The sequence below is a fragment of the Marmota flaviventris genome, chromosome 1 (assembly GCF_047511675.1).
Source record: "Marmota flaviventris isolate mMarFla1 chromosome 1, mMarFla1.hap1, whole genome shotgun sequence".
Taxonomy (NCBI): domain Eukaryota; kingdom Metazoa; phylum Chordata; class Mammalia; order Rodentia; family Sciuridae; genus Marmota; species Marmota flaviventris.
The window spans coordinates 53092302-53118089 of NC_092498.1; the positions used below are offsets into that span (position 1 = coordinate 53092302).

The 25788-nt window shown below is 33.9% G+C and overlaps 1 protein-coding gene across 2 annotated transcripts in view; it reads right to left on the reverse strand.

Moving 5' to 3' along the window:
• Grm8 (glutamate metabotropic receptor 8) overlaps positions 1 to 25788 on the reverse strand; it is a 754509-nt gene that overhangs the window by 248971 nt on the left and 479750 nt on the right. Inside the window, exon 7 of one of the 2 annotated variants that reach the window (XM_071607761.1) lies at positions 23189 to 23243. The exons of the other annotated variant lie outside the window; for it this stretch is intronic. Coding sequence (XP_071463862.1) covers positions 23233 to 23243 — 11 coding nt within the window. The 3' untranslated portion in view covers positions 23189 to 23232. Of the gene's footprint in view, positions 1 to 23188; positions 23244 to 25788 lie in introns of those variants that run through there. 2 annotated transcript variants of the gene reach the window in all.

Here is a 25788-nt window from a genome sequence, read left to right on the forward strand (position 1 = left end):
GTTATTGTTTCCTCTAGTCCAGTAAGTCTCAAGTCAGAATGCATAAGATAGCCATAGTATATGTGGAATTCACAGGAAATTCACATACAGATTGATGATAAATTGATGCACAAAAAGGCTATTGAACTGACCAAGCTAAAATAGTTAAAAATAAAACCAATGAGCTCTGGCTTTATAGGCCATTTCACCATGGCAGCACTATGCTGCCTTAACCACAAAACTTTTAGGAAAGAGACTGCTGGGCATTACATCATCACCACCTGAGCTTTTAAATCAGAATACCAAGAATGTGTGTGTACACATAACAGTGTGTGTGTGTGTGTGTGTGTGTGTGTGTGTGTACACACGCAGATTCAATGTTCCCATGTTGATCCTAATGAGGCTATTTCCAAAGGATGGAAATTATTAACCTAGACCACCTGCTAAAAATATAAATAAAAACTCTATTTACTACTCTAAGAAAGACATCATTTTATGATCCAAATATTTGGCCTTCTGTTGGGAAGATAACATGTAATTGCTTTGCTTAATTCAGAGATGCAGGTAATATGCCCATAAGGATGGCAGAGTTATGTAAGCATCACTTGCTCTCCTTTCTGCTTTCTCTTGGAACAGGACATGATTTTTTTTCTTGCAATTGATTGTGGGAGAAGAAATAAAATGTCCTCAGGAGGACCAGTGCAACATAAACTGACAGCATAGTGTAAAAAGAAGAACAAAAGTTTTCAGGGCCAAAGCAAATGAGGGTTAAAATCCTAGCTTGGCCTTTTTTGAAAAAGGGTAAGGATATAGGAAACTTATTTAATCTTCCTACATCTTAAGTTTCTTACATATAAAATGAAAGAATAGGAGCCACTTACACAAAGTTTAGGAGACAGTACAGCATGCTTCTCAGGAGTAGATTCAAATCAGAGCTCTATACCTACTTCTCAAAGATTAAGTTCTTCCTCCATAAAAAGGAGATTCCAAGAGTGCCCACCTCAGAAATTGATGAGGAGGATTAAGTGAGATAATATATGTGTTACTACTACTATTAGTAGTATTAGTAGTAATGTGATGAAATTGGTCAATAAATTATTTTTAAATCTATTTTTTCATATTTTTAACCTCATATCCAGGGGGAACAGCAGAAAAAAACATCCACACTAGATATGCTCCATGAGAGAGCATCAACCAGCAGAGAAAGTGAAAAATCAGGGAGGGAAAACAGTTCAAGGCCACGTTTTTGGATTGTAAAACTAAAACAGTGTCCTGCTTCTCTTGATTTGGGAGCATTTCAATGATTAACCCCTGCTTATGGTAATGGCCCCTTCCTAACCATACACGCCACTCCTCACAAGAGGAGCCTTCCCAATCCACTGTATCCCATTGCCAACGACCATACTACCATGCTACCATACTGAGCATCTTGTCTTCAGTGCCTGGATCCCGACACTTCCTTCTGCCTGGAGTATAACCCACAGAGTACATCACCACCAGCAAAACCTATCTCACTCCTGTCAGACTGGCCAAATACTACTTCTTTTGTCTCTAAGTTTCTCAGTTGGAATGCACCATTCCTTTTACTGGCCTCCCATAAAACAATCAGATGTATAAACCTCCATTATTAATTCTAGTCAATAATTCATTCTGATAGATTTTAATAATTGCCTTTTATGGCACTGGATTTCCTCTAGATTTCAATTCTCCTGGGGAAAGACAGTCTATCTAACATACCAATATTTTTCCCCACAGAAGGTGGCCTGCTGCATTGAAGATAGCAAATGTTCAACACAAATTTATTGAAATAATATTTGTGCACTGGAGGATGCCATGGCCACAAAAGGAGCCCAAGGAAAAACTCATCTTGACCATTTGGTACACACATGATACCTTTAATTTGGTGTATGGTACATATTAAATCAAAGTGTACTCTGAAAAGTAAAGCATAAAGTCTTTAATATCTGAAAAATAGCCTAGTACATAACTGAACTTTGGACATGTGTTGTTAAGATTTCAGTGAAAGGGTGCAACTAATTGGTGGTTTAAAAAGTAATTCTCCCATATAAAGATATTATAGTTTAATGTACTATGATGCAGATCCAATAAAACCTCCGTTTTTCATTTTTAGATATTTGAAGGCATGCATGCTAATGTCCTAGGACAGATTTTAAGTGTTTGTGCAATTAAAATTATGCACTTTTTATATCTCACCCTACACTAACCCACGTGACATTTAAAAAAAATTATACTAAATTAGATTTCAATCAACTCATAAAAAAAGAAGAGAATATTCACCTGAAATGGAAATGCAGTCATGGCTAATCATATGATTTTGTCTTCATATTCCTTAAAGAAATTATGCCAAATGAGGACACTGAAATTTTCAAATAATATTTAAGCAACTACTTCAACAATATAGTCTACCCACATGTTTTTATAATATAGTTTTATTTTCTTCCTCCTTCATACAAAAGTACTTTGGGAGAGATATTATCTAGAATAGTATTTCTCAATCTATTCCACAAGCCCCAAGAAGCCCCCCAAACCCTTTCAAGTAACCTGCAGGGTGAAAACCATTTTTATGGTAATATTAAAATTAGATTTGCCTCTTCCATTGTGTTGATATTAGCACATTTCACAACAAAGGCAGAGAGTGGTGCCAAACTATACTAGTATTCTTTATATTTCTCACTATTACATACTTTCAGTGGAAAAAAAGCTAGTTTCACTTAAGAATGATTGTGATAAAACGGCAACATGTATTGATTTTAAAAATCCTTAAAATTAAAAACTTCTTAATATCCTGCATGATTAAATGTCAGTACATATAAAACATTTCTGTTACAGACCAAAGGATGACAGTTGACTTGGAGGAGTGGCAGGAGAATTCATGACTGAGTTAAAAGCTGAGCTAGCCACCCTGTTAATGGCACAATACTTTTATTGGAAAAAAAAAAATGACTGATAAACCATGATTACTAAGACTTGAGTGTTTGGAAGATTTTTCTAAAAAATGAACCAAGTGAACCTGTTAGCTCAAGAAAAACTGACAGCATTTTTTTTCTTTTAATCATGATAAAATCTGAACTCCAAGTGAAAGTAAATATTTTGGAAAATTCCTGTTTTCCTCAAGTCCAAGGCTTCTCTGGTCAGACTTTTCTGGTTACATTGGGGGGATATTAAAAAAAAAGAACTGCCTTGTTATTACTAGATAAAATATTCTGACATTTTAAAGAGTTATATAACTCAATGAACCAATTATTTACAAACATTTCAAAAACATCTATGGTTAAAGGATCTATTCAAAGCACATCATAGATAAATGGAATCCAAGTTTATAGAAGAAACAGTCTCATTCTATCTTGGAACTTTATAAAACAATATTTGTAAGGTTTGGATATAGCATTACAGATTATCTGAAAAGGTGTTAAAATATTCTTTTATTTTACAACTGCATATATATTTGAGCCCAGATTTTCTCTGTATTCTTCAGGTAGAAATTAATAGAACAAATTGCATATGTAGAATATATGAGAATAAGCTTTCTCCCACTAATCCAGACTTTAAAAAGATTGTAAAATATGTAATGCAATATCTTTCTTCTCACATTTTTTCTTTTGGAATATTTTTATTACAATGCTATTTGTCTTAACATATAATTGATTTAGAATTATTATTTCAGTCAACTAAATATTTTAAATTTTCCTCAACTTTAATTTGGAATGTAAATAATCAATATATAAAATGCACAAAAACAAAAGCTTTTTTGAGTACTTAATAATTTTTAACTGTAAAAGTCTACTGGGATGAAAATGTTTGAGAACTGCTGACTTAGAAAATATGTTAGGATTTCCCACAATGTAATAGAAAAAAGTCATTCTCTGGCAATGCTATTTTTTATATTGTTGAGTTTGGTTCCTTATCTATACAGGTCCAATTATTTATATAACATTTACTCAACAACCATTTCTCAGTCCTATTTCTTCATAGGCCACAAACAGTGGAAGAAACCAAAAAATAAGATTTAGGTCCTGACAGAGTACTTACACTTCCCACTGTTAATCATATAAGGACATATTCATAAATGTATCCCCATCTCATCTTTCTTCTTCCTGGAAGTATGCCCACTGAGAGCTCTAATAGACCCAAAACAAACCACTGAATTGTACATGTGCTCACTTAATTGGAATTTCCCTCTCTGTGTTCTGAGGAGATCTTTCCTAATGTTAAGACTAGGCATAAAATATGAATACATTTTTCTTTTATAATAAGTCATAACTGTGAACTTCCTTCTTTTTTATTCAGTTCTACAATATGAACTCTGCTTATAAACTTATTCTCCCTAACTCATGATTATTCACTTTATTGTACACTGGATTTTCACAAGATTGTTTCTTTCATTCAGTGTTTCTTTCCTTCCAAATAGCATATGTGATCCTCACAATAAAAAGATTCAGAATCACATTGAGTATGTGTGTGCATTCCACTTAATGCTTCTCTCAGTTACTCAAAACTAACTCAGAAATAGATATATAAGAAATTTACATTTTTAAAATTCTCTTATTGATTAACATATATTAAATTGCCCCAAAGAAGGCTAATGGAGTACTACTTATTAAAATGGAAAAGGGGATTTATCACAGAATACTACAATCAGATTGTAATGAGGTGATTTAAAACATATCATTTTAAAACTCAGTATGGAAAACACTAAAAGAATTGAGACACATTTATTTAAATACCAGACTCCATGTGAATCAGTAAAGAATGACAACAAAACTTGGAAGTATAGCCATAGTCAAGGAAATTCTTACATAATATACCATAATATTCATATTACTGAAATCATGTTAATAAATCATGAGAGTCATTGAATATTCTTCACTATTACGAATCTTTCATAATGAAAAGCTGGAGACTTAGGAGTAACAAGGAAAATTATTCACTGCTATCTAGAATATAAAAATAAAATTTTCTATATTAGACCTTATTATTGTTCTATTAAAACCACCTTCATATACTACCCTAAAATTTAAAAATATATAATTAGTTACAGAAAACTAAATTTAAACTTATGACATCTAAAGTTATTCAAGAAACCCTGGTAAATATCTTGGTCATCATCTTTCCTACAAGGTATCCATAATCTAAATCATCCTTAACTGGAAAAAATGAGACACCAATGCCAATATTTATTGAGTCCTTCTAAATGTGTGAGGTCAATTTCTAAGCACAATTTGTACATTACCTTATTTAGTTTTCAAAATAACATAATGAGGTTGGGATAATTTTTATTCCTGTGTCTACAGATGAGGAAGCTGAAACACATACCTAGTTCACTTACCTGATTAAGTGATGGAGCCAGGATTTGAGGCCTTTAAGAATTACTTAGATTATAGCTGCAGTCCTAATTACTGTGGTGATTATGGTAATTACTACAATAATTAAGGTTTATCACCTCTAATGATAACACTATTGGAGAAGCAGGAGAAACTTGTAGTGAAAAACTATGCGTCTAAAAGAGAAAACAAAGAACCTTTATAATGTAGACAACACTGGGACTAATGGATTCAGATTAGTTCTCTTTGACTATGTAGCTCCTATGAAACAAAGTGGGAATGAGGCTGAGCACCAAAATCCCAGAATTGTTCTCAAGAGAGGGAAGGCAATGGAAAAAACAAATGTGGAGTCAAAGTAAATCCTTTCAAAGCTTATTACAGTCTTATAGGACCCTGAACACTAATATCCATGACCTTCTAAAGGCTGAGGAGGGGACATTAGGTTCCTTTCAGCTCAATCATTTTGTCTTAGTTTTATTAGGGTAAAATTATTGTGTGTGTGATTGTATACAGCAGTGGAATATACAGAGAATAAAATCCACCCATTTTAAGAAGAAAACTTGATGTGTTTTATACCGATATTATGGCCACCATCATAAGCATGACTTTGAACATTTTCTTTATTTTTAAAATTTGTTCTAATTAGTTATACATGACAGTAGAATGCATTTGACACATCATGCATAAATGGAGAGAAGACATAAGTAAAATATTAAAGGAAGAGTAAAAGAGAGAATAATAGAGATTGGGTATTATCAGAAGAGAAAGAATCAAGGGAAAGAGGAGAAATAAATATATATATATAATGTAAAAATTTTTAGATAAAAATGAAAACAAAATTAAAATATACAAATCAAACATCCTAGTTCACAAAAAAAACTAATCCATGAAAAATAACTGGCTTCAAAAGTGCTAGAATTGAAAAAAAAAAACGTGAAAATGTATAAATGTCCATGTACATTCAAAGTCACAATTCAACAGAGAATAATAATTTAAAAAGAAAAGAGAAGAAAAAAATCTTGATAAAAAGTTAAAGAATTCTTTCCTTTGGAGTTCAAATTATTCTCAGCTTCTCTTCTCAGCAACTTTAAGTGGGTTGTCAGGAGCACGATGCTCCACCCTCTAGATTGCTAGAATAAGAGAGGTAATCCCATAGACAACATTGGTAGAGATGGGGTTTAGGCTTAGGTAGGCTCCATGCTCTTCAATGAATGCCAACTGGTCTGGAGATTTTAAATCAGTGCACATCCAGCACCTAGTACTTGCTGGTCCATGCTGGAAGACTCTAACCCAAAGATCTCCCCAGGTTCCACTCATGTGGTATGGGAGCCAATTCTTAGTCCCCTACATCACCTGAGTACCCCATGTTTCCTGGTCTCAGGTTCAGTCTCCAAACAAACTTTCCCACTCTGGCCCTTCTGAGCTCCTGGCCAGATGCATCTCTCTGGTCCTGCAAGTAGCAGATTGGAGGAAGAGGATAGAGCTCGGGTGGGTTTCTGCAACCAATTGTCCCCTGTGTAAACCTCTCTCCACGTTTGATTTTTCTCCTGATCACTTAAGCAAACCTATGTCCTGCAGTGTGTGTCTACTGGGCCTGTATTTCAGGCCAAATTCTGGTTTGCTGGGAATCAGCTTCCTCAGCTGCCAGTCCCCTCACCAAGGCTGCAAAACAGTTCCTTCCTTTGGCTCCCACATGCTGCCTGGAGAGATGACAGCTTCTTTCCCCACACACACAGCACATCTTTCAGGTTTGTTGGGCAACGTCCTTGGTCTCTAAGTACTCTGTATCTAGACACCTTGTTCCTTCCAACGTGGGTTCCTTAATTCTCTTATGCCTCTACGATGCTCACAGAGGGAACTTTCTTGCTGGTGCTTCTGGCCCAGATGTGGCAGTGGCTATGCCACTGATGATTTTTCCCTTATTTTATTATATCCAACCTCTTGTATCCCCAGTCTATTTGAATATCCAGTTTAAAATTCCAATAAAGTCCCCCCACACACCTTTTTGATCACCCAGCTTGCAGAGAAGCTGCCTGTCTGCTTTCTTGGTTTTATGCTATGGAGCAGCCAGGAACACAACCTCCTCTATTCCACCATCTTCCACCAGATCCCTTTCTTGGGAAACACTGAATTTGCCTTCTGTCCACAGATTTTCACTTAAAAAAAAAAAATTTAATATGAATGAAAGCATACATTTTTTGTGTCTGGTTTGTTCTGTTTAGCACAAAATGCATCTGAAATTCATTTGTGTTGTTGGATCTATTAGTTCATTGCCCTTTTATGGTCATTAGTATATAAAAATTAAGCCATTCACTAGTTGATGGACCTTTGGGTTGTTCTGTCTTTTTCCATTATGACTAAGGCATCTGTGAAGATTCAAGTACAATTCTTTGTAAAAACATGCTCTTGTTTTGCTTGGGTAAATACCTGGGAGTAGAATTTCTGGATTATATTGTAAAAATGTATTTAATCTTGTGAGACTCTCTCAAGTTATTTTCCAAAGTAGCTCTATCAGTTTGCATCCCTAACAGAAATATATAATAGTCTGAGTTACTTTACTCCTCTCCACAATTCCCAGAGTACACAGTGATTTGTCATTGTGGCCTTAATTTGCATTTCTCTTATAGATAGTCCTTCTGCATATCTTTCTATATGCTTATTTGCCATTGCTATAGCTTCTTTGTCTCTTCAAAACTTTCACACATTTTTTAAAGATGGAATCATTTATTTCTTATTATTGAATTAAAAAAGATCTTAATTCAAACAAGTCCTTTATTAATTATGTGGATGATTGTATATAATATTTATTTTATACACAAATATGTAATAGTTCTTTTATATATATAGAACAAATAATTACTTTTTTCATAATTATATCTTTTGACAAATACTTTTAACTTTGATGAAGCCAATTCATCAACTTTTTCTTTTAGGAATCTTAATTTTTCTTATTTTTCTTTCATAGCTAACAAATATATGTCTAACCCAATAGTACAAGATTTTATCCAATGTTTTCTACTGAAAGTCTTACGGTTTCAGGTCTTACATTTAAATCTGTGGCCCCAAGAAACGTATTTTTTTTTTTAGTATGGCATAAGGTGAGGGTTGAAGTTCATTTTTAAAATACAGATATCCAATTTTCGACCACCACTTTGTGTAAAGATTACCATTTCTCATTGGATTATTTTTATGTCATTTTATTGGGGAGAATTAGTTAAACACATGTCTATGAGTCTATTTCTGGAGTCACAGTCTTGCGCCAAAGATGTATATGTATATGCTATATTGTCTTTTTTACTATTGTGTTACATTAGGAATTCAAATTACCCAGGATTTTCTCTTTAAAAATTGCTTTGTTATTCTGACTTTTGGTCTAAATATCAATCTTAGAACTATTTAGTCAATTCATAAAAACAACAACAAAGAAAACAAAAACATAAGTATATATTTATATGTGTGTGTATGAATATATGTACACATGCATATATACATGTGTGTTTATGTATGAGTGATATCTATATATGTTTCAATTTGGAGTTAAGATACATTCATTTAAAACATGATAAGAATAGCAAAATAGCATGAAAACATTAACATCTTAATAGTTGATTGTGTCCATAGTTTTTTAATATTCATTCAGTTACTACAAAATGTAGAAATGTAATTTTTAGTTCTGTATGACCTCTTCAATTTTTAATATTTTATATTATGTTATTGTTATATTCTTAAGTTTTTGGTACTGTCACAATAAAGAGAACAAGTAAACATTTTGTCTTGGGAATAGACTTCTTATATCTGTTACAACTTTCTATATCCTGTATATGGGTTTTCATTGTATGTTTGTATATTTTACCTCAGTCTCACTTTATTTGGGGTACCTTTCGAGGATTTACATTCATTTGGGCCCCTATAGAAGACAGCATTATTGGACAGAAAAGCCAGAGACATCTGAGTCCAGTCTTCGGTTAGCCAATGCCCTTCTTATGGTGATCTCCAAGGAAACATACTTCTGGAGGTGGTGGAGAAAGGCATAATTGTACTTTAATCATCTGTGACTTTGGCTTCAAATTCCATGGTGGAAATTCATTAACTAGAGGAGACAATATGGAGGGCTAATTGTCCCTATGTTACATAGAAAAATGAACCAGTAAACACAAGCAAGGGCCTAATTCTGAGTTGAACCAGACAAACCTGTGTCATGGCTTCTCAGGCCAGGACAGCAATGTTTGGTCAGTGGCCAAACAGAAAAAAACACCTCCATGGGAAAAAAAAACTAGTATAGACCAGCCTGCTTCCAGACATCGCAATATTTGATTATTGCTTTTCCTTCTGGGAATCTTCTAATTAAGAGACTTGTTCTTGTGCTTTTAGCCAGAAGATGGTTCCACCAAGAAACAGAAGGGTCAAACCTTGAATGTGACCCAAGCAAACCACTCCCTTCCTCCTTTAGGAGGTGGAGGAGGGAAATCAATGAATAGGAGAGTTTACTTGCCCTAGAAGCCCGTGACAGCCATTAAACACGACTAACTATTACCTGATGTAGTTTGCTGTTCTATACTTACCACCAGCTATAATTATAATAGGGAAAGCATTTGCAAGACAAAACACTTCCTACACTTCCTCAGTCTTCAGTAGTATCATGTTCACAGTGTGAACTTCAACAAAAATGCTTACTTATTAAAATTAGTACTTCCCAAAACAGTAGGATGTAGCACAGGCTCACATGGAAGACATGCCTGGACGCTGACCACTATGACATCAGCTCACAGGTTTCTATGGGTTTCCACTGTGTTTACTAGATGATGTGCCATCTTGACCTTGAAAGAACAAAGTCATATACTGAGAATTTCAGGAAATAACATACATTTTAACAAAAAAGGAATCTGATTGCCTTGACAGAAGAATTTAGCATGATGTTTGAACAAATCTTTTCTATCTATAAAGGTTTTTTCCCGCCCCCACTCCCAATCATTTTGTTATTCCTAGGCTCTTATTGTTCTTGTGATTCAAGAAAAACTGATAGAATATTTTTTGCCATTTTTAAAATTTGATCTTGCAAGTGAAAATCAATATTTTGGAAAACACATATGTTCCCCAAATCTAATTAGGCTTTTCTGTTCTAACTTTTCTAACTACATTGGTGTGGATAGTTGTAACAAAGCAACTGTAGTGTTATTATTTGATAAAATATTACAACATTTTAAAGAAAAACAGAACTCAATTAATTAATTCTAGTGACATTCATACTTACTCAGCCCTACTATCCTCTTCTCATAATCTTCTATATTTAATTATGGTAATACTTCTCATGCTGTTATTTGCTTTTTAACAAACTGCTGGCTTTATTCAACACCATTCTTCTGAGGGCAAGGTCTGTGTTATGCTCTACATCTGTAAGCCCATTCCCTTATGATATCAAATAGGATCACCTAAGCTTACATATGTCAATTAAACACAGGTTTCCTGGTTATCAAGAATGAAATATCTACAATATTTCATTGATAAAATATTACAACATTTTAAAGAAAAACAGGAGGATCGTGAGTTTCAGGCCACCCTGTCTCAAAATAAAAAACTTAAAAAGGCTGAGGGTGGGGGCTGGGGATGTGGCTCAAGCGGTAGCGTGCTCGCCTGGCTTGCGTGTGGCCCGGGTTCGATCCTCAGCACCACATACAAAGAAAGATGTTGTGTCCACCGAAAGCTAAAAAATAAATATTAAAAAAATATTCTCTCTCTCTCTCTCTCTCTCTCTCTTAAAAAAAAAGGCTGAGGATGTAGTGTGGTGATAGAGTGTCCCTGGGTTCACTCCCCAGTACCACAAAAAATAAAAAGAAATAAAACCCTGCATACAGCACTATCATTTTAAAATAATGCATCCCATTGTCCTGCAATCATGTCACACCTATATTATGATTCTCTAAAAATGTACTATAGAAGGCGGATGTTGATTACAACCCTCCAAACATTCATGATTCCTGTTTTTGTTCAATTCTTTAGATTAAGAATGTAATAATATAGGTAGTGACTCTGGAAACATTTTCTGTAAATGCCAACCAAAAGTTAACAGAAGCTCAAATGTCATTTGGTTTATCAAATTGCTATTCAAAGATATGAAGCTTTAAAAATAGACAATATCTCTATAAAGTTAGAAAAATTTATCTTGACACTGTCTTTCTTTCTACATATTATTTTATTCCTCTATTTCTATATAGAGGTGTGTGGATATGTGTGTGTGTGTGTGTGTATCCATATTCACATTCTATTATATAAATATATAAAAGTTCTTATTATTAGAATTTCACTTTCTGCACAGACCTGTTTCAGAAGTTAAAGCTACTCTGCTGAAACCATCTTTGAGAGTGCTGTGTTATTTTATTTTCATAAACATTTTGTGTATGGAGGCTGCTAGAAATTTATGGACCAGTTATTTTCTGCCTCAGTACCAATGAAGCACATTGCTATCATGTTCAAAAACTAAAAGATGGTTTCAAGTAATGCTAAAAAGAAAAAAAATCCATCATGAAATGCTATTTGTTTATTCCTGTATTAGCACATCATTGTCCAAAGTACTGTCATTTAAATTTTGCTTCTGAAGCCCACTTTAAAGGCTCAGATGGTACAAAACTGATGAAGCACTCAACCTGTAAAAGCATATAAAGAGAGCATTATGCAAATATTGCAATAAAAATCTCATTACTTTTTTAACAATATCTGAAAGTTTGTGTCCATGTAGATAGACCATGTTTAAGAAGAAAAGTAAAACTTGCTCATCCAGATCTCCTAGTTCATTACAGGCTTTAGCATTGAAGATACCTTTTGTGTCCCCCACCCTAAGGTAGTTCTATATATATCACTTCTCTTTATGGTTTTGACTGAAGTTTAACAAAAAGATATGCCAAGCCAATTCTATTTAAATACTATCTTGAAAAAAATTCCTGAAGTGTCAATCTGACACTCTTTTACAGATGGAAAACAAATGTCATTTCTGGAGAAAACATGAAAACAGAAAAATGAAACCACACTTAATTTTTTAATGTACGTGGAAATGGGAGCAATTCACAATCAAGAACACCACAGTTTCCTCAAACACTTTTTTAGCACTCTAGAATTTATCGATTCCAGAATTGGTGACAATTCTGACATATTGTCATTAACAGCTAAGTTAAGGAAAGCAAATGTGTTTTCCTCCCTGGTAAAATGAAAATATTACAGACTAGAGAGGAAAAAAAAAAAGAAAAACTGTTGTCAAATCTTACACTGGTGTATTTGTTTGCAAATATCCTAGCAAATTAGCTGGAACAGTCTAATTTCCGTCTCTTCAATGCCTAGAACAAAGACTGATGGAACTAGGCAATCAAGAAGCATTTTTTTATGATGCTGATTAAAACTGAAATAGTCATGAAATGCTGTTTCCTACAAGGTGGAATGTATTTCAATAGTCACAATAAACGTCCATATGCATTAATCAGGTGCCCTTGTTACGGTTTGTGTATGTCCTATAAAGCAGTATTTTCACTGGACAGTTTTTAAGTTCAAATTTATTATTTTTATCTTTTATCACTGTTTATATAATATTGTATGCATGCCCCTTAAGTTCCAACAATCACAAAAACAACCACAATGATGACACACACACTCATATTCACACATGTAATGATATACTGGCTGCAAAGAATGAGTTCACTTCTAGTGACATATGAACAATTGAGTATGATTAAAATATTTTAAGGAGCTATATGAAACTAATTTCTAGACACATTTTTCTCAGATTCATGAAAAATAAGACGAATATTATAGGACCTCAATTTTACTTATGCCAATTCTGAGAGAAAATCACTAACTTTGTCAAGAAATGATGGGTGGCTGGGCAAGGTGGCACATGCCTAATAATCCCAGCAGTTGAGGCAGCTGAGACAGGAGGCTCACAAGTTCAAAGCCAGCCTTAGCAAAAGCAAGACACTAAGCAACTCAGTGAGACCCTGTCTCTAGATAAAATACAAAATAAGGCTGGGGCTGTGGCTCAGTGGTTGAGAGCCCCTGAGTTCAATCCCCAATACCCACCCACCCCAAAAAAGAAATGATGGGCAAATGATAAATTCACAAAGTGGTTGTTCTGGTTTGAATATGAGGTAACCCTGAAAGTTCGCACTTAGATAATGCAGGAATGTTCAAAGGTGGATTAATACAGTTGATAGAGTAATAATTTGAAATGACTATTGTGCTGCCTAATAACTGTGGTCAGGCAGGTATGGCTAAAGAAAGTAGGCTACCGGGGTGTGCCTTTGGGGTTTATATTTTATCCCTGGCTCCTTATGCATTGCATTTCTCTCCCTCTCCCTCCCCCCTCTCTTTCTCTCCCTCCCCCCCCCTCTTTCTCCCATACGCCCTCCTTCACCACAGTCATAATCTGAGCAGCTTTCCTCAGCCTCACCCTTTGCCATGATGTTCCCACTGACCTAGGGCCCAGAGCAATGGAATCAGCCAACCATGGGTTGAGATCTCTGAAACTGTGAACTCCAAATAAACTTTTCCTCCTCTGAATTGCTCTTATCAGGTATTTTGGTCACAGCAGCAAAAAACTGACTAATATAGTGGTGGAACAAGTAAATATTCCAAAGCCAAAAAAAAAAAAAAAGGAATGAATTTGGACATAAACTTTACACCCTTCATACAAATTAACTCTAAATGGAGGGTATGGAGGGTAGGCCTATTGGCTTTATCAATGAAATAACTATATTAAAAATGCTTATCAGATATCACTAGGGAACTACAAGTGAAATGAAAATGACATACTACTTATGAAATACCACACTGTAATGTACTTATTACAATGGCCAGAATCTGAAACACTGGCAACACCAAATCCCATCAAGCACGTAAAGCAACAGAACTCTAATTCATTACTGGAAGAAAGACAAAATGATAAGGCCCCTTTGGAAGACAGTTTGGCAATTTATTACAAAACTCAACATCCTTTTCCTGTATGATCCAGCAATTAAGCTCTTAGTACTTACCCAAAGAAGTTGAAAATTTGTCTCCACACAAAAAACTATCCCTGGATCTTTATAGAGGCTTTAGTCATAATAGCCAAAACTTAGAAGCAATCAAAGTGTCCTTTAGTAGGTTAACTGATGAACTGGAGCACATCCAGAAAACAGAATAATATTCTATGTTAAAAAAAAAAAGAACTACCATGCCATTTCAAGACTTGGAGAATGTCTAAATATACATTACTAAGTGAAAGAAGCCAATCTGAAAAGGCTACATATTGTATAATTTCAACTATATGACAAACTGGAAAAGTCAAACTATGGAGATAGTAAAAAGATCAGTGACTGTCAAAGGTTAATAGAGAGGAAGTGATGAACAAGGGGACAGAGGATGTTTAGGGCAGTGAAACTATTCCGTATTATAGTAGTGCATTTTGGCTTCATGTTATTTTACATTTGCCAAACCCCATAGAAAATACATCCATAATGAACTCTGATGTAAAGTATGGACACTCCTGTACTTTCCACTCGATTTTGCCATTAACCTAAAATTTCTCTAAGAAACAAAGTTTATTATTTTAAAAGATGATGATAGCATGCCCAAGATGAGAAGGTTCTTGACAGTAATATTTTCTTTACTGATTTCACAGAAATTATAGGTATTACACTAAAAATTTAAGTCTGCATATATTCAAACCTCATTAATAGATACCAAATGTTATTATTTCATAAACTAATTTATTGGACTTTAAAACTTTAAATATTGAATATCCAACAAAGTCAATTTGAATAATTGAATCTAACATTAATAGATAGACATAATAATGGAAATGTGATTTACTTCCTCTATAGTAAAAATTGAAGTGAAATGAAGCCAGACATAAAAGCAATTTCATCTATGTAAGTATAAAAGCAGACAACCTCAGTCTATGCTGTTCAAAGTCAGGAGAGTAACTTCCCAAAGAGGGATGTAATGATGGGAAGGGAACACAGAAGAAGTCTGAAGTTTGGGAGTTTGGCTCAGTGTTCTGGATGCTGGTTGGGTGTGTTCTGAATTATGACCTGGAGGTTTTCAGTTTATTATGAAAATGCACTGAGCTGTAGACTCAACATGTGCATTTCTGTATGTAAGGTTTACTCCTTATAAAGTAAAAAAAAAAAAAAAAGGTAGTAAGCATGATTCGTTGTTTTATTAAATGTTGATTAAAGCAAAGAGAAAATAGAGATAAAGGTATATAAAATTTCACACAATCCTCAGGTTTACATAAGAATAGACAGGAACATAAAGACACCAAGAGGGCTTCAAAAAAGTGAAAAGAAAACCCTTTTGAAATTGTTTCCATGAAGGTCAGAATTTCTTGGCATTACTTATGAACTAATATAAACCACAGGGTCATCTGTATAACCACCACAGCCAGCAAAGAAAAACATAAGATCTGGGGAAAAGTAGAGCTTCTTCAGTAGGATAAAGATTAAGTTAGAAATTAATGCCTTGTTGAAAGACTTGCACTACAACACCTTTACCTGCCCCCCCCCCCCTCTCTCTCTCTCTCTCTCTCTCTCTCTCTCTCTATATATATATATATATATATATATATATATATACATATATATATATATATTCATTTCTATTTGAATGATTTTACAAAACAAACAGAGCTTATGACTTTTAACCAATCTTATCACTGGAGTTCAGTTTTCATTGCTCTGTGAGTATAGACACGATCATGCACTGGTGCAAGTTTTCTCTGTTGAAGTGGATGAGATCGAAGACCTCCAGTTACAGAGGTCATTCATTTCTGTTCAGTTCATGAATAGATGAGTTTACAAGGATATTCTGAACACGGGAAATGTGGTTCACTCTAGGACATTCCCTGAGCTCCACTTCAAGCAACAGTTTCTACCTCCTTACCTGCCCAGTTACTGAACTCTAGGAAAAATTGATTAGTATGAGTTTTATGCCTTCTTCTTCCCATATCTCACCTTAAGGTTCTAATAATAAATGAACAGTTCTGACAGCCACTGCAAGAGAAAAGGGAAAGGGAAAACTAAAATGCCTATGTAGTCTTGAGAACAAATGAATGAAACCTTGAAGAAATAATAAGTTAATATTAGACCACAATAATACTGATGAAGGAGATTTATCACATTCTGAAATCTATGTTGAAAAATTTATGCAAATTAGCACATATTTGGGAAGTGTTTATGTGTGTCTGTTTGAAATTCTGTAAATATATTCAGAGGTTTATGCCTCTCAGGGGCAGGAAAAAAAAGTAATCATTACTATTACCATTTATTGATTATTCACTACATACAGGCATTGGGCTAAGCCCTTAAGGAAGAATTAGCTCATTAAATGCTCACGTAACACTATACAGCAGTTATGATTATTATTGCTACCCAATGAAGGGAACACACAGGCTTGTAAAATCTAACTGACTGAACCAAAATGTCATGGCCTAAATGGAAGAGTCAGGATTTGCCCTCATGTCTATCTTTCCCAAGCTCATGGCCACTTGTCACCGTCTCGGTTACTGAAGGATCACAAAGCAAGTGGAGAAATATTGGGAATAAGGAAGAAAAGAGGGGAAAAGAGAAGGTTAAGATATAAAGGATAATAAAGAAAGTAAAAGAAGTGAGAAACAGAAAGGAATACAAAATACCAATGGCATAATTTAGATACATAATGAACACTGATAAATATTTGTTAAATGAACATGTTTGACATATTCATATAAATTCCATAAATATGCACTCATGATTTTTCTACAACAAAATTTGTTAATTGTTCACTTAGTTAGAGACAAAGGTAGTTCAAAAGCAAAGTTATTTTATAGTCATGGTTTTTAAACACATCCAAAAGTCTCTGTTGAAGTCCCCAAACTGTAATGATTTAACCATCAGCATTAACATGATTTTTTTTTATTCATATCCCTCATTTTCAAACTAACTTTGTGATTAAACTTAATGTAATTATAAGAGTTAATAACCTTAAAGAGAAAAATAATCAAGGCTCCATTTTAATTTTCAGGTAGATTCTTTCTGAAGTGAAATATCACCAGAAAATAATTACCCCTAATAACATGGGAGCTATTCCATTAAATACCTTTCTTCATTTCAAAGAAAAGGTATGTAATTTTTGAAGAAAACAGAGGAAATAATGAAAGAATGAGCCTCATTTGGTCTACTCTAGACTCATCACATGCCCATCTCAATGGTAATGCATTTTCTCATTTGCTTTGAAAGTGGAAAAACATTCACACTCCTGTTCCTATATCCAAGAGGCTGGCACTGCTGGGGAAAAAAAAAAACTTGCTGATTGGAGCCATAGCAGAGGCATCCTTTCCAAAGTCTGTCCTGTTTTCACTTCCACTATTGGTCTTTCTATACGGTGCTTTTTAAGTCTGTATCTTTCTTAAGATGTTCAAGTCCTCAATCTCAGACTACCCATCTCATCAAACACTTACTTCATTGTAGATCTATTGATGAAATATTCTCCATGTATTGTACAATTTGTCTATCTCTTTGTTAAGTATTAAGTATTAATCATCTTAAACTTATAGGAACCCTGAATATATATATATTCCTCCCCCAAGGTTACACACACACACACACACACACACACATACACACACACAGTACATATACTATTATCACTATTATTTCCATCAGAGATGAGGAAATAAAGATTTAGGGAGATTTGTTTCCTTGGCCAAGATCATAATATAGTAAGTAGTAAAACTGCATTCAAACTGAATATAAAGCCTGTGTTTCTGATCATTGTGAAAAGTACAAGCCATTACATGTACACTCATTCAGAAATTTTTCCCATCACCTCAGATCCTCTCAGCTCCTTCATGTGTTTCCTCATCCTTTTTTTTTCAGTATAGTTGATTTATTTTTTTTTAAATACATGACAGCGAAATACATTGCAATTCTTATTTCACATATAGAGCACAGTTTTTCATATCTTTGTATATAAAATATGCTCATACCAATTCATGTCTTATACATGTACTTTTTTTGCAATTTTTATTACACATATGTACCACAATTTTTCATATCTCTGTTTGTATATAAAGTATGTTGACACCCAATTCGTGTCTTCATACATGTACTTTGTATAATGATGTCCATCACATTCCACCATTCTTGCTAAACCTCTGCCCCTTCCTTCCCCTCCCACCCCTCTGCCCTATCTAGAATTCATCTATTCTTCCCATGCTCCCCCTCCCTACCCCACTATGAGTCAGCCTCCTTATATTAGAGAAAACATTCCACATTTTTGGGGGGGTGGGGGGATTAGCTAACTTCACTTAGCATTATCTTCTCCAACACTATCCATTTACCTGCAAATGCCATGATTTTATTCTCTTCTATTACTTAGTAAAATTCCATTGTGATATATGCCACATTATTTTATCCATTCATTCATTGAAGGGTCCTCATCCTTCACTCAAGACTCACCACAGCATCTCTATTTAGACCCATGGTTCAGCCCTCAGTTCTTAATACTGTGATCATGGCGTCCCATCTGTCTCTGGGATTTTCTTATCATTTATTCCTTTGTTTTTAGTATATTATGAAGATCATAAATAATAAGAATAAATGATGGGTAAAAGAAATCCAACCTAATGGGTGAAATTGAGCAATTCCAAAAAAACAACCAGAATATATCCATTGATTTGTTTCAAGCTTTTCTTCAAGGCTGGGAAAATCTTGGCATGTGTCTCTATTTTAAGGAAGGAAATGATAAAATAGTGAACTTCATCCTACATGACTATGAAAGATATTAGACTTTAATTCCCCTATAGTCTATCACCCTACTCAGTTAGAAAACAGAAGCAGAAGTATAATTCCACTCCTAACTTTCATGATGACTTAATTTATAAGTTCAATACTTTATAACCAACTTGAAGTTCTTAATCAAAAACTAAAAAACTACTTAATTTCAAATCAGACTGCTTATTTATCTTTATGTATTCATTATTAATATATACTCTGTTAACTTTTCTTAAATGTATAAATATTTCCAGGAAATACATGTAAGCTCTTAGCTTTGAAAAATTAATCATATAAAATACCTTCAAATTATCGTTGACTTCCTCCATTTTATTTCAAATGAGGTGATTATCAAAAAAGATATTATTTTTAGTATCATATAATTTTTAAGATTTTTTTAAGTGATTCAATCGATACTTCAGCAAGTTTAACTTTGCTTTACCTATGTTTGTTAGATAAAAATTAATTATGAGAAAATTATGCATCATAAACTCAAGCAATGACATTTCATCAATTTTTCCACATACTGATCTAATTTTCTACTTACCAGAAGTAGATGAAACAAAGGCAGTGTCAATTTCATCAATGGTATATACACTAAAATAATGAATCAGTAATCACAGTTACAAAGAAAGATCACTTGAGGAAGTTAAGCTATTTCTCAACATCTCTTGGTTTCTGGCAAAGCACAGTGGTAGTACAGAGCCAGCTTTCAAACAGTTCTGAACCCCTTTCTCTGTAATTCACTTATCTCCATTTCATGTGTACTTTCATTTTCCCATTTCAGATGCTATTCTCTCACCAAGACTGTTGGAGCCCACTCTTAACTTATCATCTCCTGCCTTCAATCTCACTCCCTCCCATCTTTCAATTACTGCCATAGTTATTTTTCTAAAACACTTTCTTAGCACCTGCTTAGCACTTCATCATCCTGCTCAAAAAGCCTCCCTGGTTCCTTTTTGCTGGTTGTGTCGCATTCAAACAACAGGGCTTGGCAAGACTTCAAATGGGCCCAAGCTTACCTTCCTAGCTCATCTTCCAGCATGCACCCCTCTCCCCTCATCTCTGCAACCTATTATCATGCATTCTTCCACTATGGAAGCTTTACTTTCTTGCTCAGTGTGTGTTCTTCCCTGTCTTTCAATGATTATTAAACTGCTTTGTCTGCCAAGAATTTCTTATCCTCATCTCATCCACCTGATGAAATGTTACTTTCCATTTGTAACTCAAATCAGATATCATTTACTCTCTGTGTTGTATTCTTTATTCCTCTTTTATATTGTTTCCTAAATCTCAGCATTCTGTTGTTTGTGAAATCCATGTCTCTATCATATCACTGATCACTTGAATTATTGTTAGTGAAATGTTTCTGTACCTCTCTGTTAAGCTATGAAATTTGACAATTCACAGGTCCACATTTTATTAATCTTTGTGCTCTTGATGCTTAGCTCAGAACTCTTTCATTAGGTTCCTTATAAGATTCCCAATAAAATGTATGTGGGATACATGATTCATAAGAGATAAAAGTGAACATAAACAGGAAAGACAATAATAAAAAAATTGATAGACATATATGTTTTTAAAATATGCCTTCACCTTATAAAAATAATCTTTATCATAAAAAAGAAATATGTAGACAATTTAGAGCTAGAAGAGAGCTCTAAGCTCAGATTCAATCATTTTATATAATGCTTCCTTTTAAAAGATGAGCTGAGAGATTAGGATGGGCTCACACCACAAGAAGAGGGTGGCAGAGCTAGGAATTCCAGGATCCCAGTACCCAGTCAAAGTGCTGTGCCACAGTACAACATATCATTTGTAGGTTTTAATTAAACACAAAGCAAAAATATGTTTGGCTTCCTTGTTTCTTCAATAAGCATCTGAAAATACACTTATTTCAAATAATTTCCTTAGAATATATTCCTAGAATTAAGAAAATAAAGATTTAATATGCTATGATCAAATGATCATTGAAAAAAATCACACTAATGCTTACTCTTACCAAGCATATTTAGAATACCCAGGATAATCACCTTTTAATAATTACTATTTATTATTACTACTATTTTTATACTCAAGTCCCATTTATTATAGTAAGATGCCATAACAAAGAGTTAGCACCACCATATGTATTAGAAACACTGTATTATACCTTGCACATGCCTGCTCACCCTTGGAAACTGGAATTCAACTGATAATTAGCATTAAATACCAGCTATCACTTGTTTTATCATTGATGATTGAATAAGACACCTATTGTTCTCTCTGTTAATTAATATCTAGTGATTAAATTTGAAGGCTGGGTGTCAGGCATCTGTGCTCTTGGCTAACTCCAGGGTAATGAACATGTTTCCCTGTTAGTTGACTTGTTTCTTAATCTTTTAAAAATGTTTTTATTAGTGTATTATAGTTATACATAACAGTGTATAACATTTTGACAATAATTGTGCATTCATGGAATATAAATTGCTCCATTTCTATCCCCAGTACTTCCTCTTGCACTCCCCTCCTGCTTCCCCCTGCTCCCATTCCTCTCCTCTATTGACTGGCTTTTAAAATTATTGCTTTATAAGATATACATAAAGACAGAATGCCCTCTACAATGAAAATTATTATTAAGTGTGTGCAAATTTGATATATGGAAAACTGTTTCTTTGTTGATTAATTGGTTTTTCTTTGATTATTCATGAGGCTTAACCTTTTCAAATATTTATTAACATTTATAAGTTTTGACAATTGGTACCTTGGAGATGTCATAATTTATATCAATCTATGCATCTGTTTTCTATTTGATATAGTAATTATTTGACATGCCTTCAATACATCATCCCTACTTTGTTTTAAAACTATGCTTATGATAATTTTTAATACTCATTTAGCACCTCGATATTTTACTAATTTTAAGCTTACCCATTTAAATCAGATAAACTTTTCCATTTTCTTTTTGTTTTTTAACTAAACCTAAAATAAACTCCATCTTATGTGAAGAAATTGTCTCTCTCAATTTCACTGAATTAAATAATAGAGGAAAAAAAATGTCCTTTCCCACTTTTTTCTTTTTTATTTATTGTTTTTAGATATACATGACATTAGGGTATATTTTTACATATTATATATATATGGGTGCAACCCATTACAATTTTGATCCATTCTTGTGGTTGAACAAATGTGAAGTTACACTGGTCATATATTCATATCAGAGCATGGGAAAGTTATGCCTGATTCCTTCTACTATCTTTCCTATTCCCCTCCCCTGCCCCTTCCCTTCATTCCCCTTTGTCTAATACAATGAACTTTTGTACTTCCCCTCTCTGGCTTTTCTCACTTATCTCTTTTTTTGGGGGGTCATGGAAACTTGACCATTAAGCCATATCCCCAGCCCTATTCTGTATTTTATTTAGAGATAGGGTCTCACTGATTTGCTTAGTACCTCACTTTTGCTGGAGTTGGCTTTGTACTCATGATCCTCTTGTCTCAGCCTCCTGAGCCACTGGGAATACAGGAGTACACCACTAGGCCCAGCTTTTCCCACTTACTTCTAAAGCTATAACATGATAAATTCATATGTAGATGCATATGCATGTGTAAAATTATTTATTTAGTGTCATTATATACTTTGGGCTATTTCTTTCTGTTGTTGGGTGTTGTGTGTATCTGTGTGTGTGTGTGTGTGCGCGCACGCTGGGGATTGAACTCAGGGCCTCATGCATGCAAGGAAAGCACTCTACCAAATGAGCTATACCCCCAACCCTCTGGTTTCATTTTTATGTCTATTCTGGTACTAGTTAAATACTAGATTGATTGTTATAATTATTATAACTTAACATGTTGCTTAAATGTTAAATGTTTGGTAGGAATAGTGTTTTCTTCAAATTCATCTTTTTATGCACTTATTCTCATCATTAAAATTTAAAATAATATTTATCTAAAATTCCAGAACATACTCCTTTTTAATTTTTTTAATTGCACTAAGCACAAATACAAATTTACTCAGAAAGGATTAACATTTTTTATATAATTAGCTCTGCATCCATCAACAAGGACTCTCTCTCCATTTTTCAAATGTGTTGCACATCTGTCAACAAAGCTGTCTTCATACAGGTCTTTCACATATTTCATTCAATTTGTTGCAAAATACTTTAAATATTTTCTGCAAAGGAAACAGAGCTCAATTACATATAAGTTAAGTCAATGACTTCTTACTGGTACATAAGAAAGTTCTTAATATTTTCATATTAATTTTAATATGGATTGGATTATCTTTCTAAAATAAGTAATTTTAATTTTTTTAAATTTATTATCCTTAGAGCAGATTATTTGAATATAATAATGATACTATTTTTCCTTTTTAGTGGTAATTTTTGTTATTTTTGTTTCATGCTTTATTATATTGGTTAAAATATATAGAATATTAATAATAGGGTTATAGTTATAATCCACCTATTTAATAGAAACAGCTATAAATATATATTTATAGATGCATATATACTTTATCATATTAAACCATTATTCCCTTCCTAGTTTGTTTTGTACTTATTACAGAAATGAGGGTTATATTTTAATCAAATGACTTTAAATCATATTATGAAATGCTAATTATCTTATTTGACCCATTAGCATGGTTGTAGTACATTTCCCAATATGGAGCTATACTATTTCTTTAGATAGCTTAAGTGTATTTTATGCAAACATACTTCCTTGAGAATCAGACTAAAGTGTTCAGAGGACTCTCAAAATTGTATAACTCAACATTTTGAGCTAAGTTTTTAAAATCAAAAAGGTTTCTTAAGAAACAAAAAAAGCAAATGTTGATAAATGCCATCTTTGTACCAGTCCCTGGGGTCTAGAAGATTGAGCATTGAAATGGTGGGACAGGATTTAGGGGCTACCTCACCTCACTTGGTGTCAGGAAGTTCAACGCATGTGAGGCTGACCTCACATACCCACAAAGATGATTGCTCTCTGGTGTTCTCACAGATATTCTGATTCTTAAAGGGGTTTTCATTAATCTTATGAAGCTCATAGGGCCTCTGACCCTCCTTGCTTCTGGTAGGTAGGTACCAGTCCTCTTAGTTTTCCACCTCTCTGCTCCATCTGTTATAACTTTCCCCATAAATTGCTTAGAGGAACTTCCAAAATAGCCTCTTCATCCTCAAGGCAGGACCCATGACAACCAAATTTGCACTACTTGCTCCTAGCCACTGATAATTTGGAGCAGAACTGATACCCAACCAAAGTTTATTAATGAGATTCAAGCTTCCACCTAGTTGGAATTGAGAGTTTGAAAAAAGTGCTTAGTGTCAGCAGGTGTCCTGAACCAAGAATGGTTAAATTCTAGCAGTGTAGGATGGCTCTGTGCGGCACCAGAGAGCTAAAAGTAGAGAGAATCAGTACAAAGAGAACCAGATGGTGCAGAGACACGTACAGAAAGATGTTTGAGTTTCTGTCAGGTTTACCTTTCCTAGAACCAGTTCTTTTCTTAGACCCTTTTATATTCTGCTATGTTTTTTCTTGACACATACTCATAAATTCTATCAGCATAATTAAGCAAGCTTAAATTGCTTTTTGTTACCTGCAATCAAACAAACCAAATTAATATGCCATTAGGCTTGACTCACTCCTGACATGAGCTCAACTATAGGTAAAAGGAATGGAGAGATATCTCAGGAATTCTGCCCAACACTTTTTCTTTATGATAAATAAGGTTTTCGTAGCAACAGAAGAATCTTTGATTCCATACAAGATGTACAGTATTAATATTTTATTGCCTTGGAACAAGGAGTTGACATAGTTGCTTAAGTTCCTTAAAAAAAAATCTGAACTCCTTTTCTTTATGTTTTTCTTTTGATAGGTCTTAGGATTTAAAAAATTTATAGAAATAGCATTTTGTTCAAATAGTAGCAATAAAAGTAATCCTAAAAAGTCAAGTCGTTGTTTTCCTCTGGCTTCCCAAGTAGAGAAGAGAGGTTGAGAAAACTCGTAAGGAAAACGCGAGTGATTCTAAGCCTGTCATGATTCTGAATGTGCCTGCAATACAGATTCAGGAGATGGGAAAGTAAAATTTTCCAGCAATGATAAAAAAACAGTTTAAGAATTAAAAATCAATCAAACCTCCATTGTAGCTTATGTTTTTGTTGCCAAAAGTAACTTAATTTTTTGGTTTAGTAATCTGACTAAATATTTCACCTTTAGTAATTTCTGAGAGACAAATTTTGAACTGAAATACTAATGTTTTATCATTATAGTTCTCTTACGCTCTTCACATTGTCAAACAATACTCTGGAAGAAACATGATTTTTTAAACTGAGTGTCTTGAAACCACTGCTTAAGTAGGCATACCACATCCCTGCTAATAATCTCAGCAAGACTAAATTTTAAACATGATTCCCTTTTACACCAATGGCCTGTGCAGCATTCAGCAGCTTGTACTGCTTTATCTCCTGCTCTTATAAACTAGAAGTCTTCCTCGAAACATGACATAGTTTTACTATCTTGACTAGAAGGGACCACAAAAAGCAATATATGTCCATATTAATGTCAAAAAGAAACAGTTTAAAGCTCTCATGTTAATGTGAAATAGTTTAACATCATCCACACAGAAATAGCACTTCAGCACAGTCACTATTCAATATTTAACTGGGCACTGCTAAATAATTTCATGCAATGGGTTAAGTTTTTTTGTTTTTGTTTTTTTT